The 16,499-nt window shown below is 46.2% G+C and overlaps 1 protein-coding gene across 1 annotated transcript in view; it reads left to right on the forward strand.

Annotated features, from left to right (window-relative positions):
- Positions 1-16,499, forward strand: part of ADAMTS16 (ADAM metallopeptidase with thrombospondin type 1 motif 16) — a 141,362-nt gene that overhangs the window by 29,904 nt on the left and 94,959 nt on the right. Inside the window, exons 4-8 of the mRNA XM_032415178.1 lie at positions 6,980-7,238; positions 9,777-9,976; positions 10,804-10,887; positions 12,999-13,158; positions 14,599-14,704. Of these exons, the coding sequence (XP_032271069.1) occupies positions 6,980-7,238; positions 9,777-9,976; positions 10,804-10,887; positions 12,999-13,158; positions 14,599-14,704 (809 nt within the window). The remainder of the gene's footprint in view (positions 1-6,979; positions 7,239-9,776; positions 9,977-10,803; positions 10,888-12,998; positions 13,159-14,598; positions 14,705-16,499) is intronic.

The following is a 16,499-nucleotide window of genomic DNA, read 5'->3' on the forward strand; positions in this document are numbered from 1 at the left end:
GCCTCCATCAGCTCCCAGTCAGCCTCCATCAGCCTCCATCAGCCTCCCACCAGCCTCTAGTCAGCCTCCATCAGCTCCCAGTCAGCCTCCATTAGCCTTCATCAGCCTCTATCAGCCTCTAGTCAGCCTCTAGTAAGCCTCCAGTCAGTGCCCACTCAGCCCAGTCAGCCTCCAGCTGACAACTTCTGCAGTCTTTCCTTTCCTCCCACACCCAGGCAGCAAGTGTTCAGGGGGCAGGGATCTGACCTGACAGCACTGTGGTAGGAACTGGGGTTTAGGAGAAACCTGGACTCAGTCTTCTTGGTGGATTGTGATGATTGGGACTGATGCCACCACTAGTAAGACTTGTTGTACGTAGCCTTAACCTTAGCAAAGTACCAAGTGTCAAAATGTTAGTCTTCTGAAATGACAGATGAGCAATAGGAAGGCAACCAGGGACCGGTTTTATAGCTGAGTGAGTGGCTACATTTTGAAGCCTGAACTTTAGTGGGTTTAGTATGATGGGTGATTCCTGTGACCAGCGCATTAGATCCCTTGTCCTTGCAGGCAAGAGGGTTGAAGAAGCCCAGACGTCACTAAGAAGACTAAAATGTGTAGAATATTTCCCCAAACAAATGATGCTTTTGGAAAAAACACAGAGGAGGGTAAATTTAAATTAGTTGGGAAATGAAATGCTTTTTATCCTAATGAACTGAATCACATTTTTACATATTTGTTGATAGCTAGCTCTCTTGGAAAGGGCTCATGGAGTCACCCGAGGTACTTTTGGAACGAGTTCGACAGGGATCTCTCACACTGCAGGAGAAACAGGCCCTGTTCCTGGACATTTGTACATCTCTTCTGAATTTCCATTTGATTTTTTTGATTCATGCAACTTTTATGGACAGCTTCTATTTTTATTTTAATATTTATTTATTATTTGTTTATTTATTTATAGGAATGGAGATGGGGAGGGGCAGAGGGGGAGGGAGAGAGAGAATGGTGCAGAGCCCAACCCGGGGCTCCATCTCACAACCCTGAGATCATGACCTGAGCAGATGCTTAACGTACTGAGCCACCCAGGCACCCCTTGATTTTTATGTATTGAGGTATGGTTGGCACGCAATGATACATTAGCATCGGGTGTACAACACGGTGATTCTACATTTCTGTAATTTACTCGGTGCTCACCACAAGTGTAGCTGCCCCCATCACCATACAACACTGTTACAATACCAGGGACTATATTCTCTATGCTGTGCCTCTCATCCTTGTGACTCATTCATTCCATAACTGGAAACCTGGATCTCCCACTCTCCTTCATCCATTTGCCCATCCTCCCATCCCGTCCCTCTCAAAACCATCAGTGTGTTCTCTGTATTTATGGGTCTCTTTGTGCTTTTTGTTTGTTTATTTTTTTTGTTTGTTTCTTAGATTCCACCTAAGTGAAATCATATGGTCTTTGTCTTTCTCTCCTGGCTAATTTCACTCAGCATGATACCGTCTAGGTCCATCCATGTTGCAAATGGCAAGATTTCATTCTTTTTTATAGCTAAGTAATACTCCATTTTATGGACAGCTTTTATAAATAGATATATAATGATATAAACCTATCAACTTTTTTTCTTTTTTTACAGAAAGCATTGACTAATATCACTATAGTTCTGCACTTTACTTTTCTCACTAAATAAATTTGAGTATAAGTCTTATTTTTTAATTTTACTATGTTATCTTAGTCACCATACGATACATCATTAGTTTTTGATGTAGTGTTCCATGATTCATTGTTTTTGTATAACACCCAGTGCTCCATGCAATATGTGCCCTCCTTAATACCCATCACTGGGCTGACCCATCCTCCCACCCCCTCCCCTCTAAGACCCTGAGTTTGTTTCTCAGAGTCCATAGTCTCTCGTGGTTCATCTCTCCCTCCGATTTCCCCCCTTCATTTTTAAGTCAAGCAGAGAAAGTCAATTATCATATGGTTTCACTTATTTGTGGAACATAAGGAATAGCATGGAGGACATTAGGAGTAGGAAGGGAAAAAATTGGGTATAATTCTATATCAATAACTGTCTAATTGTTTTCAAATGCTGACACTGATTTCTAATACATACAGTCTCATTTAGATAACCTGTCTTTCATCAGGGGCATTTCAAGTATTTCTCATTTTGGAAGTTATTTTATTTATTTTTACTATGATAAACATCATTTTCCATATTTGGCGGTGTATGTGTTAGAATTTTCCTAGGGTAAGTTCCTAGGTGCAGAATTATTAGGTCAAATGTACATGCATTTACAATTTTGAGAGACACTGACAATTCTTTCTAAAAGTACTTTACCAGTTTACTAATTTTCCTCACATCTTGGTTGTAGCAGGGTATGCACTGCCTTTTTGGTCAGGCGGTGGGATGGATGAGACGCATCTCATTGTGGTTTTCATCTTCTTGCAAAATTGGAAGTAACAATCAAACCCTGTTTTCATAAACCTCTCCCCACCTGTGAGTTGCCTTTTTTCTTTTTTGTCCTATTTTGTTTCTTTTCTTTTCCATTTTTTTAAGTTGAATTACTTCTTTTTTTTTTTTTTAAAGATTTTATTTTTTTATTTGACAGAGAGAGACACAGCGAGAGAGGGAACACAAGCAGGGGGAGTGGGAGAGGGAGAAGCAGGCTTCCCGCCGAGCAGGGAGCCCGATGCAGGGCTCGATCCCAGGACCCTGGGACCATGATCTGAGCGGAAGGCAGATGCTTAAGGACTGAGCCACCCAGGCACCCACTTCTTCATTTTTTATTAGTTTTTATGGATTATTTTTAAGGATCATAATTTTTGTCATTTGCATTCAAGAATTTCCCCTAACTTGTCATTTGACTCCATGGTATTTTTCACCATACTCAATGTCGAATTTACCCAATTTTATCAATCCATTTCTTCATAGCTTCCTGATTTTGTTCTTTGTTTGTAAGTGTCTACTCTACACCAAGATTACAAATATATATTTTATTTAATCTTTTTACTTTTTTTGTGATTCTTTGTTGCTGTTGGCCATTATTTTGGGGAACAGAATGAAGAAGAAAACTAGATTTGTTTTTTCCAAAGAGCTGACCAGTTTTCTCAAGATCATTTATTGGATGATTCCCTTTCTTCCTCCTAACTGAAAAACCTCCTCCGATGTCAACTACATTTTCATACTATTGTAGGTGTGTATTCTGTTTAATTGATTTGTCTGTAGAAATTCAGCAAGTTTTAATTGTGAATAAAACGGTCTAATACAATTCTCCTACTTTAGAGCTTCAGTGTTTCCTTCACGTACATTGCTGAGGGAGAAACTGCATTTTCTCAGCATTAGCCTAGCAAGTGTTCTTTTCTTCCTTACAAAGGCAATACAAGCGTTAGATGAATTTCCCCATGTATAATGATTTACAGAGCTGGCCGGGAGAGATCCAGGCCCCAGGAGTGCTCCTTTGCAAAGTTTGGAGGGCACTGGCCTTTTTCTGAACGCCTGGTTAATAATGCACCCAGCTGACATCCCTGTGGTTACTGTGGGCAGGGTACACTGGACATTTGATGAGTCTCCAAATAAATATTCTTGGTTCAATAAAGAACAGCTTTAATAAGCAGACAGCATTAATCTTCCATGATTTATCTAACCTTTTAAGTAAGCCTGCAAACTAATGATGCAGCAAGATAATAGAGTTACTTTTTCTGTATTTTTCAGTATCTGTTGAATGTAAGGGAAATCAAAACATCAGTCTTAATCAGTTCTTATATTCTCTGCATTTAATGAAATTGGGGATTGACTACTTTGTTAATGAAAACTAGGAATCCCTCCAGCTGCAGCAGATCCCTCTTGCCTGAGGATCTGGTCCTCTCAGCCCCAGGTACCCGTAATGGAGCTTGGACCTGGGGGAGAAAGCAGAAGTCACTTTTGAACTGGAACAGCTGTCAGAGGGCACAGGTGTTTTAGCGCGGAAGCAGATCGTTTTGCATGTTTTCTGTGGGTCATGCTTTTGAAATACATTCATTGTTAAGTCCTACAAACTCATGACAGGCAACAAGCTTTATCTCCAGTTCCTCCAGGACAACATAGCACAGATAGGCTGAGTAAACTGTCGAAGGTCAGACAGGTAGCTTTGCTGGATTTGGATGCGCATGTTTGGGCGTCGATTCCTCGGGCCTCTGTCTGAGTCGGCGGGGCCTCCAGTGAGGCGTGCCGATTGACACTGACCCCATGTTCTCAAGGAGCTCGTGGTCTTCCCAGGGCTGATTAGAAAGGCAAGCAGTAGTTTACATATCAGAAAAGGTTTTTTTAAGGTGAGAAAAGAATTCTTTTTTTTTTTTTTACGTTTAATACTTGAACTGGTTACTTTCAAAGGTGGAAAACCTCTTTGGGTGGTGTTATTACGCAAGGGTGAGCGCATGTGACTGCTCATGTTATTCCAGGGTTAGTTTAAATGCAAAAAGGACGAAACCTCGCTGGCCCTAGCTGTCACGTCCTTTCACGCTTGTCTGTTCCTTGATAGAACTGTGAACTTTCCAGCGAGGTCGTACGGAGTTGCGCTGGTAGAGTTCTAGAGGACACAGAGATTCCCAGGTTACTCATGTAGAGCACTGCGCCAGGGGCGCCTCCTCCCCCTCTGCGATGCAGGCCGTAAATCCCAGGTATTCAGCCTTTCCATGGCCAGGTGGCACTTGGGCCCTGGGAGGTCTGCCCCCCATGGTGCTGATGACTTCCTTGATGACTGGCCACGTTTACCCTCAGGAACTCTGGGGCCAATGCTTAATCTCTGATCGTCCGATAAACATCTTCACTCCCACCCCCAACCCTCCTGTTCCTGAGCGTTGTGTTTGTCCCTGTCCCGAGATCTAAGAAGTGCATTCCCAAGCCTGTCATCCCACCGCGTGCAGATATTCAGACTCACATGGGGTGGCCCAGCCCGACACAGAATCTCATCCTGGCGAGCAGGAACACACACCAACCCCCCCCCCCCCCAACCAAGTGAGAGTCAGACTCAGGCTCCGAAATCAGAGGCACACTTAGAACTGGTGCGCATGCATCAGCCTCTGTGAGTCACTAGGTGTCTCGCTCAGTGTCATCAATTACCGAAGTGACTTTGGGGAAAATCAGCAGGATTGTAATACTGGTAGTTCAGGACCAGAGAGGTCTAAGCGACTGCGGGATAGTTGTGCAGAAGCAACTAATTGGATTCTCCAATTATGGCAATAAGGAGTAACATTTACAAAGAGTTTTAAAAATCGTCTGTAATCCCATAATCCAGCAATGCTCCTGACATTACTTATGTGAGAATACAATGGATTCTAAAAGCTTGAAGGGGATGCAAGCCGGTCTCTCTCGCAGCCTTTGCCCCAAAGACCACTGCCCACCGCCATCGGCAACTGCTGTCACTTACCCCAGGAAGGTTCTCTAAGTGCAGATCATGCTTTTTAAAATGGAAACAGTTGGGATCACACTGCCTATTATACACTTTAAAAATTAATCCCTTTTGGAAACCCTTATAATAAAAACCATCAATGGGCAGATTCTGAGCCTATTCTGATTTTGTTGGAATCCCTACGCTCTACTTCCTAGCCAGGTCACCTTGGAAACAGAAGTGAATCATGCACCTTTCTTTCTTTCTTTTTTTTTTTTAAGATTTTATTTATTTATTTGATAGAAAGAGAGAGACAGCAAGAGAGGGAACACAAGCAGGGGGAGTGGGAGAGGGGAAGCAGGCTTCCCGCTGAGCAGGGAGCCCGATGCGGGGCTCAATCCCAGGACCCTGGGATCATGACCTGAGCCGAAGGCAGACGCTTAACGACTGAGCCACCCAGGTGCCCCGCGCTGCACCTTTCTATTTCCTCACCCTCGAGAGGAGACTAATACAGAATCACAGAACTGCAGTCAGAGATTCCAGTGAGGTATCTATCATACAGACGATGTTGCCCAAGTTGCAGGAACTCGAGACAAAATATTTAATTATGATAATCAGCGGCACACAATAATCTGATCTGTTTAATGTTGTGTACTCTTCAAATATATAAGTATGCTTTAAAAACATTACCCTGAATTAATTGGTAAACATTTTAATGATTTATTTTTATTAGTTTTGTTTGTACATTTATGTTACTGCACACAATGCTGCCACATGCAGTCATACTTATTGGACAGTGTTGTAGAAGCGCCTACAAGAAGCACTTGGTAAGAATTCCAGAAAGCTGAATCCTTAGAACTGATCACACACTTTCCGAGTCTTGGACGTGGTGGGAGCCGTGGCGGGAGGCGTGGCGGCCTGTCTCCTGGCTCTGCCCCAGGGTGCGTTTTTCCAAAGTGTCATGCTGTGTGGGTTCTCCAACACTGGTTATTACCAGTTTTAAAAATATTTGTCACTTTAAAAGGTAAAAAGCAGTCCCTCAGTTTTGCCTCCTTTAAGATTGTTTTAGTGTTCTTTATGCTATGTTTGCTCTGCAGACATTTTTAGTGTTTTTATGAGTTAGTTTTTTTCCTGTTTCCATGATACCTTGCTGAGAAAGACTTTCCTGATATCCTCAGTAAATTCTCTTGTGCTTTCTTCTCGGTTATTCTTAAGTTACACTTTTATATCAAGTGTCGCAAAATATTCAAGTTTGAAAGGAGTTGCACAAATGACTCTGTTAGGATTGAAATGTTCTCTTCCTGTGTGGGGCTTCCCGTGCACCCCCCCTAACATCTGAGTCTGTGTAGGTGAGCTTTCTCCTCCGTCATGTGGTCTGAATCCCCCCGTTAGTATATTGGGAGCTCCCTCTGTTCACGGCATCACGTCGTGGAACACCCGCACACAGATCTTCCTGAGTGGATGCAGACGGGAAGGCTCAGCGCTGGGTCTTCTCCATCCTCATCCCCAGCCCAGGTGTTGGAGGGAAGAGCGTGCTTGTGAAGGAGTAAGAAAGAGGTGATGCTGGGAGAGGGGGCGTCCTCTGGTCAGATGGTATAAACGCACTTTATCTTTTTCTCTCTGTTTCCAGTCTGGCATGATAAGAACACAAGAAGCAGATTACTTCCTAAAGCCGCTTCCTTCACACCTAGCGGGGAGACTGCAGGACCCCGCCGGGGCTGGGCCCCCCTCCCACATACTGTACAAGAGATCAGCAGAAGTGCGGGCTCCGGGGGCTCCCCAGGCTGTCATGACCGAGAGGGATCGGGAGCTGGGGAATCCACACCTGCGAGGCGGCTTCAACCTCCGGCACCCACCAAAGCAGCATTTCTGTGGAAGACGCAAGAAATGTATGTAAGGGCGATTCCTTTTGTGCATTTACCCATTCGGACCTTTATGTAAGCCCGTGGAATGTTTTAAATGTTCTTCAGAATAGTCTGTCTATGAGGTGGAATTAACAGACTGTCTGCTAAACTTACATGATGATTCCATCGTCTGTGTTCACTATGCACCGTCTCTCGTGGTGGATGGACAGATCATGGTAGGTTTTTTGTTTAAAAGAACCGTTCCCTGGGCAGATGAAATGACATACTGCCCAGAAATGCAGAATCCACTGGATGTCTTCAAAAGAACCTGGCATGTCTGCTCAGTAATTCTATCGTTTTGAGGTCTAGATTTATGAAAGCCCACATAGTTTTCTGCAAGGTAATTTATCTCCATACATATTTATATTCTCTACTCCACCACATCAAAAGGACAGGCTAGGCATGACCTAATTTACCCACAATTTATCACCAGCGCTTTGTGGAAGTCCTTTGTTGTGTAGTGAACACTCAGCCGGTGATGTGATAGTCACATTTTATGTGGGAGTCTCTCACAGTTCAGGAATGGGAGGTCAGTGTTTTCTGGAATTTCCCTCACGTCCCTCAGCTTCCCCTCCAGCACCCCTGGATGCATTAAGCTTCCCCCCATGAACCCATCTTCTGCCAGCCCTTCTTCCCCGCTGGTTTCGTTGGCTGCTGGAGCCAGCACCCTAAAATGGAGACGGTCACGTTGCAGGTGGAATAGAGTGAATGACGGCGATAAGAGCAGCAAGGACTACTAAACTGTCAGCACCTGTGTGTCGTCTGAACTCCTAGTGTCCTGTAGATAAGAGCCTTGTGCTCCATTCACGTGAAAAACTCAAACCCAGATCGACTAAGTCGGGGTTCGGTGAGCAGCAGGAAGAACGGGGTGGGAGCAAATGGAGGGGAACAGGAGTCTGAAGAGTCAGGGAGACAGAGTTGGAACGGGTATCGGAACAGGGTGTCAGCATCAGCATCGGCTGCCTGGGGCTGCCTGGACAGACTGGAGCCGGGGGGTCGGCTGTGTGGGCCGGGGCCGGGCAGTCATAATCAGAGGTGAGACGGAAAGGGTCACAAAGCGCCTCTTGGAAGACATTAGTGATCCAGATGGTGCGGTTTGGTTTGCCAGAGATTTCTGTCCCTTCCCTGCTCGGCACACGGCAGTTCTGTGCGTGGCCAGGAGCCATGCGACTGGCAAAGTGGCGCTCGCTGCTTCCAGGCTGAAGCCTGTCATTCTTGAGACCTCCGCTCTCCGTGCGTGGATGTTTCGATGTTGTTCACGGGGCTGTGCGCTTCCCTGCAGGAATCCCACCCTTCTGCCTCTGTGGGGCTCCCATGTACAAAGATTCTTCCCACTGGAGTCTCTGGTTTAGAAAATGGGCATTTTGGGGTGTATGTTTAGGCACCTGTGGGAAGGGGTCATCAAAGGCAGACTGATTTGCTTAAAATCAAGGATGAAGCTGAACCACAGGCTCAGGGACCATGCTGCCAGATTGGACACCCATTTCTGACACTTTCTAGGGAGGGATTGTGAGCAAGTGACGTTCCCTCCCTGTGCCTCGGTGGCCCTTTCTGTACCTGGAGCAGGCGTAGAGACGGCTCTTATTATCAAGGTCTGTGGCACGCGATGAGTGTTTTAATAACTTGGCCAGAGCTGTGATTATCTTCCACGGGGTTCATTTAGGTTTGAGAGTATTTTAGCAAAGAGATAAAATGCACCGGATGTGGGTACCAGTCAAACAAAACAGCATCTTCTAGCTGCACGGTCCGTGAATAGAGTTGGCATAGCTCCGAATTAGTGCCACCTAGATCTATGGGTAATTTAAGGTCTACATTCACATGAAAAGCTTTTCTGAGGCATCACTCAACCTAATTTCCTTTAACACAGTGTTAACTTACCGATTATAAATGCCCAAACTATTTTTAAATGGCTCCAAGAGGACAGAGTAAGTTTTGTCTTATAATTAAATGAGGTGAATATTTAGGGTGCTTTCTAGAAAATTCAGCTCCGCCATGAAGTGGATCTGTGTCACGTAGTTTGTAACCCATTTGAAACACGACAGGCAAACCAGTTATGCATCCAGACATGGGAATCAGTTTTAAAAAGAATCAAGCCATTAAAATCTTCCAAATAAGCAAACGAGGCAAGATGGCACTGTGTTCTGTGACTGTTGGTTCTACCGCTTTGTTAGTAAACATTCTGCAGAGGCCCTGTCCTGAATCCTTACGCCAATGGTCTTTGAGCTTTGTGCTTCTGCGGCTAGAACATGAGAGCTTAGGGGTCCTCTCTCTTTGTTTTAAATCCGGACAAATTTACACAGAGGTAGACACAGTGATGGCTTCCATCACATCTAGGTTACACGAAATTTATTTACATCTCAAGTCCCACTTTGGTACAAGTTTTGTATCACGAAGTCTTAAGGGTTATATCGTTCATACATGAAGGTTCATTTTGCAAATCCAGTTTCTATATAACAAGTTCCACTGCTGGTTTGGGGGTGACGACTTCTGCTTTCGTTTGTTCTCGGAACATCCCCTCCATAGACATGCCCAAGCCTCCCAAGGAGGACCTCTTCGTCCTGCCTGACGAGTATGCGTCTTGCTTACGGCACAAGCGCTCTCTGCTGAAGTCCCATAGGAACAAAGAGCTGAACGTGGAGACGTTGGTGGTCGTCGACAGAAAGATGATGCAGAACCACGGCCACGAAAATATCACCACCTACGTGCTGACCATACTCAACATGGTAGGAGAATCCTTCTTGTTGAAGCCACTTGTGTAATTCCCCCTAATGGGGCATGCGCATTTTTGTCTCACATGCAAGAAATATGTTATCTCTGGTGACTCCTTCACTCTTACTGTGCTCCAACCTAAAGACCCATGTTCAGAACTTCAGAGAACACTATAAGGAAGGGAAACAGTCCGGCCCTCTCTGTGAGCCAGGGGCATGTTTTGGGTGGGTCAATGTCTTCATTTACTAGAAATCTATAAGAGGACGCTGAGACTATTTAGTGCAGTAAATCCACTTATGTGTGATTTTAGAGGGCTATACAGAAATACACACCTCTTTAGGAACATTAAAGTTTAAATACTGAATATATATTATTTTATCTACAAAGTCAGAAAAACCTACAACCCAATAGGCTACCATCTTGGGTAAAATGTCCCGTGTCCCAGATTGGCAGCCATTGTGATGACGAGAAGCATCTAAGCCCCACGTGGGTGACTAAGTAACACGTAAATAATGGAAGACAAGATCCCAGGTCACATGAGTGTGGTTTGAAAACGAGTTGGGATGACGATGTTTTGGAAAACACACTTGTATTCCACCTCAGCACCCCTGAACCTGGGTGTCGTTTCTGGTGTCCCGTCTGGCTGCCTGCCCCACGATAAGGATTCCACGCTTGCTCTACCTGGCCCTTAGACATTTCTGTACCTGTCCGTCTAGCAGCATAAGAAAGTCGGCATTGCTGTGTCACGAGAGAATGGCGACCCGCCATCCCCGGCAGGACTCTGGGGACGGGGGAAATGGCACCACGTGTGGGGCCTGACAAGATTGCCCGTCTTTTTCAGGTGTCTGCTTTGTTCAAAGACGGAACCATAGGAGGAAACATCAACATTGCAATTGTAGGTCTGATCCTTCTAGAGGAAGAACAGGTAATCTGCCTTTGAAGCTGCCACCTTCTTTCCTCCCAGAAAAATAAATGCAAAGTGAGGCCTTTTTTTCCCTCAATGTGATCCTTCTGTGGTTTCTTGACTTTTCTCTCACTTGGGAACAAAAGTGTTTAATATTTTGTGTCTAATGCAATGAGTTTCTTATCGGTTCCTTTAATGATTATTTGAATCGTGTGTGCGCGCGTGCGCGTGCGCGTGCGTGCGTGTGCGTGTGTGTGTGTGTGCAGAGGTAGTGAGGAATACTCTCTTAGTAGGCGTAAGAGAAAATAGAACAGAGGAGCTGCCTTAAACGTATGCATGGGACCCACACTGGGGATACAAAGTGCATAGTGTGTCTTCAGCCACATCCCCAACGTGAGCTTTTAGGCTCCCGGGTGGAACTGAGCCCTTTCAGGTCTTTGCTAGAAAACGAAAACTACAGTGAATTCGTGCTGTGGGGCATTGTTGTTTTCCTCTGTCACCTCCTAAGACTGACCGCACTTACAGCCCCTACCCGCTTCAGTCACAGGATTGTGTTTTCATAGAGATTCTGGAATGCCATGCGCATGTCTCTCATTGCATCCAAACACCTCATTATGGCGGATCTTGGTCGCAGTGGGTAAAAGCGTCTCCTTGCTTGCATCCCAGCATCCCTGTGTAAATGCACGGGCTTGCACTTCAGTTCACAGGGAGGTTCCATATGCACATTCTGTGGCACAGGTAATGGGGGAGTCTCAGCCATGCAGGACTCTCACTTCTGCTTGGCCCCAAGCTGATCACTGGCTCCGCACCAGAGGAGTGAGCTTCCCGTGCTGACATCTTAGCGGGGTCCCCCGTTAGCCATGGTTCTCTTGTTTATAACACAGAATTTTTTAAGCTGAAACCTGAGATCACTCATAAGATTTAAGATGCCTCCAGAAGGGGAGCTTCTGAGGTGTTGCTCTTTTTCTGGACAGTGGGGGCCTGCAGGGGCAAGCCTATTTCTAGCCCGAGTGGTCAGGAAGATACAGCTTCATTGTCTGTGTGAGTGAGCATCTGGGCAGGGGAGGCTCAACTGGCAGGGCGTCTCAGGTGACAGGTTAATTATTCGTTGTATTAAATCGGTTTCACCTTGGAATTCATCCAAGCTGCAAAGAATAAGCGAGGTTATCTTTTGATCGTACACCTGTGTTAACTCTGATTAATGCGGTGTTCCTGGAAATCACCTGCTGAAGAATGTGAGGCATGTCCCAGTGCGGCAGTAGACTTAGGTGCATTTGACTCTCTGCAAAGACAAAATAAGCACTGAAAGAGAAAACCTATTCAGTGAGTGAGAAACGCACATTTCAACCCAACATCTAATCATGAATGCTTTACTCAAGTTGTCCTGGAATCACGCTGTTTAACCTGGCTTTCTCTGACGGAGCCATGGGAAGAAATAGCAACAAAGATCAAATAACTCATTGCAGCCTGCTCTGGTGTTCCTGACCCCCCACTTCTGAATTCCCCTGACATTTCGCTGTTGCTGTGTTAGACGAGGTATCCGTGCATCTGGTGGGATGTATCCTGCATTGTTTCCTTCTGGCTCCTGTCTGTTTTCTAGGAAGAGAGCTTTACCAGTTGACCTACCCCTTCTCATAAGCATGTTGCTTCTGTAGGAAAGTCATGATAAATGGTAAGAGTTATGAATCAGAAATCCCAGGTGCCCAGCTTGGTTATGAAATCAACCGTCTAGGTGTGTTTTTGTGTACGTGCAAAATCACATATAAATGGTTCTGTTGCCTTATGTCAGTTTACAGAGTGCTTTACAAAGATTTTGTTGCAGACCTCACAAGCACGGCGAGTCATCTTTCTTGGGGCATTGAAAATGCATTCGGGGTCGGCTAACTACATCCCAGCTGTCTTTGTACAGAACTACAGAAATGAACAGAAGTGTCCACCCTGAATCCATTTTATAGAAGACACCCTCCTTTGGATTTTAATCCATGAAATGGGTCTATCAGCTTATAGACCATTCGGACCCATCTGTGTAGTTGAAATCCCAGTTACTGACAGGCTGATGACAGTGAAGTAACAACTGGCTTGTGACGTGTTTTCTCTCTGTTGTCATGGGGGTCTTGGTCTGTCTTGCGCAGCCGGGGCTCGTGATAAGCCACCATGCGGACCACACATTAAGTAGCTTCTGCCAGTGGCAGTCGGGATTGATGAGCAAAGACAGCACGCGCCACGACCATGCCATCTTGCTGACGGGTCTGGACATATGTTCCTGGAAGAATGAACCCTGTGACACCTTGGGTAAGACCCTCCTGTGGCGTTTTGAGGAGCGCGTGTGTGCTGTGCGCCCTTGGGGGCCCAGGACATTGAGGATTTGCCCCTCGTTGCAAATCCATGGTGGTAGCCGCTGCTGAATACGGCTGTAAGCACAGATGTGCTTCCCTGGAGGTACTTGGCCAAGCCTCAGTGTGTGCGTTTATTCACCCAAAGTGAAGACTTCACAAGGAACGGTCCCTCCATACACTCAAGAGTTCCTGTCTCTTCTAACTTAAGAGTTTCTCTCTTTTCTTCTCCCATGTGCGAGAACGGGGTGAACAGATTCAAGGATGTCCCATTCTGTGGCAGAAACAGTACATTTATGAATGTTTGCAGAGATGTTATAGCGATATTATATTCTCCATATTTCCTTTGCTGCATAAATACTACAATCTTAGCAATTTTTTAACATGTTTATGAGGCTGTGCATATCTTGGAGGCAGGACTTTGATATTTTTTTCCAAATAGTCTAAAGCACACTGTGCTACTGACCAGGGTTCTCTTAGCCATTTTCTCTAACTCTGCATTTCTTTCTGCGAACTTAGTCAGCTAGAGCTCAGTCAAATAGAGGTTAATCGTGACTGCTTGTTCCTGGAAAGGCCTGCTTACAAGGTGGGCCCTGGCTGGATGCTGACAACCAGACTCCAGGGTGATTCCCGCTCCCTGCTTGATGAGCGGGCTCACTGCGCCTGCACCGCTTGCTTGTACGGATAATGGGGTTTCCACGGGACGTCTGCTTTCCTTCTGGGAGTCTGGACTTTGGGTCCACACCACGCAGGGCTGCTATGCCATCAGCCCCGGATAAAATCCTTGGGTCCTGAGTCTCTAATGAGCCTGCCTCATGTTTCTGGGGGAGTGAGGTGCATCCTGTGTGGATCCACTGGGAGAGGGCTCTGGAAACTCTTGCGTGGTTTCCTCCAAACCTCTCCCCGTGCATGAGTTCCCATTGCTGATTTTGTCCTGCATCCTCTGGTGTCTGTATGAAACTATACCTGAGAGTATGACAAAGCCTGAGTCCTATGAATCCTTGGACCTGGGCTGGTCTTGGGGACCTCCTGATGTACCCATTCACTACAGTACTCTTCTATTCAGGCTTCCGAGAACACAGATTTTTATATGAAAAGGCAGAGATTCTTCTCCATCTACAGGGAACACCCTTTTCTACTCTGCCCCAATTATAACCTGTAACATGAACACCACATACAGCCGTGAATTATTTTCCATGTGGAGAGCAGATCCCCTTCGGTCACATTGCAAAGAACCCCTTATGTGCTTGTCCAAGAGTTTCCCATTCAGATTTCGCCACATTAAGGTGAGAAGCACACTTCTCTGAAGGACAGGGGATAAATATGCTTATATAATACACCTTCTTTATTTTTTTGCAATAACACTGCTGTATATTGTTTTGATCTCTACGCCCCATAGGATTTGCGCCCATAAGTGGAATGTGTAGTAAATATCGCAGCTGCACAATTAATGAAGATACGGGTCTTGGACTGGCCTTCACCATTGCCCACGAGTCTGGACACAAGTAAGTGCACTCCGTGGGAAGCTGGATCCTGGGCTGCTTTCCCCACTGGATGATTGCCATAGAAACGCTGGTTCATTAGGTCAGGTCTATACGGGGCATCACGTATATCCAAGAAGAATGTCACCGACAGGTAGGACATGGATCCCTTAGGTACTTCTTATGTTTCTTTTGTTTTGTTTTGTTTTGTTTTGCTTTTATTTTTTTTAAATAGGCTCCATGCCTAGCATGGAGCCCAACATGGGGCTTGAACTCACAACACTGAGATCAAGACCTGAGCTGAAATCAAGAGTCAGACACTTAACCGACTGAGCCACCCAGGCGCCCTTTCTTAGGTTTTTATTTCAGTGCCAAGCCATGCACAGTCTAAACCGTGGCGATTCCCGCATCTACAGCCTCTCTCCTCTGCTCTTCCTTCACGTCCGGGCTCGTGTGTGCGTGTAGGGCTGCACACAGTTGTCTCAGCCTCCGCCCCTTTGTCCTGTTCTGAACTTTGGTCCTGCACGCTGATCTCATTCCATGCGTAGTTCCTATCAGACACGATAGTGACAAGGACGCCTCCTGTCAACTAGTTACTCTGGAGTTTTGTGTGCTTATATCACTTCTGTAATTTGTAGAGATGTCTTTTGATTGGAATGCCAAACAGAGTTTGGAGAGTGCAGGTTAGACTAGGGGTCGGGGCTGCTAGGAGCTGGTCTGCTGCCCACATCTCCAGATGTCCAGCATAATGGGCAGCGTCAGGGTGCGTGGTAAGCCTGGGCTTGGCGCAGCCGGATGTCTGCGCTGACCGGAGCACTCAGCAGCCGGTGACTTGTCATGGTGGCATCTTTCTACATGAAAATGTTACATTTGTTGCTGTAGAATGAACACTTTCTATCAATTACTTATAGACGCTATCATTCTTCAATAAGGTTTCTTGGGCTAATCATTCAATAAGCTGCCTTAGGTCCCATCTTCGCCTTACTGCGGCCCACCTGCTGACTTCCTGGACTTGGCCCGATCAGCATGAGCGCCAGGAGTGGGAGCACAGGTGTCTTCCTGCTACACAGCAGCCCTGCTTGAAGTTTCTCCCAGAAAATGGACAACTGGGAATTACCATTTTCCTATTTTTCACTTTCACCCTGATTTTACTTGCAAATCACAAACCCATTTGTGATTCAGTTTTTGCAGAACTGACGTCTCCATCCCCTGGTAGAAACGGACTGAGGCAATGCCTGTCCCCTCGTCCTGTTGTGTGTGTGTGTGTGCACGCGTCTGTGTTCCCCTTTCCTGTTGTGTGTGTGTGTGTGTGCGTGCGTCTGTGTTCCCCTCATCCTGTTGTGTGTGTGTGTGCGCACGTCCGTGTTCCCCTCGTCCTGTTGTATGTGTGTGTGTGTGTGCATCCGTGTTCCCCTCGTCCTGTTGTGTGTGTGTGCGCGTGCGTCCGTGTTCCCCTCGTCCTGTTTTGTGTGTGTGTGTGCATGCGTCCGTGTTCCCCTCGTCCTGTTGTGTGTGTGTGTGTGTGCATGCGTCCGTGTTCCCCTCGTCCTGTTGTGTGTGTGTGTACGTCCGTGTTCCTCTCGTCCTGTTGTGTGTGTGTGTGCGTGTGCATCCGTGTTCCCCTCGTCCTGTTGTGTGTGTGTGGGTGCGTCCGTGTTCCCCTCGTCCTGTTGTGTGTGTGTGTGCGCGTGCGTCCGTGTTCCCCTCGTCCTGTTGTGTGTGTGTGTGTGTGTGCATCCGTGTTCCCCTCGTCCTGTTTTGTGTGTGTGTGTGCATGCGTCTGTGTTCCCCTCGTCCTGTTGTGTGTGTGTGTGTGTGT

This window comes from Phoca vitulina, unplaced genomic scaffold, assembly GCF_004348235.1.
Source record: "Phoca vitulina isolate PV1807 unplaced genomic scaffold, GSC_HSeal_1.0 scaffold17, whole genome shotgun sequence".
In the NCBI taxonomy this organism is placed as follows: domain Eukaryota; kingdom Metazoa; phylum Chordata; class Mammalia; order Carnivora; family Phocidae; genus Phoca; species Phoca vitulina.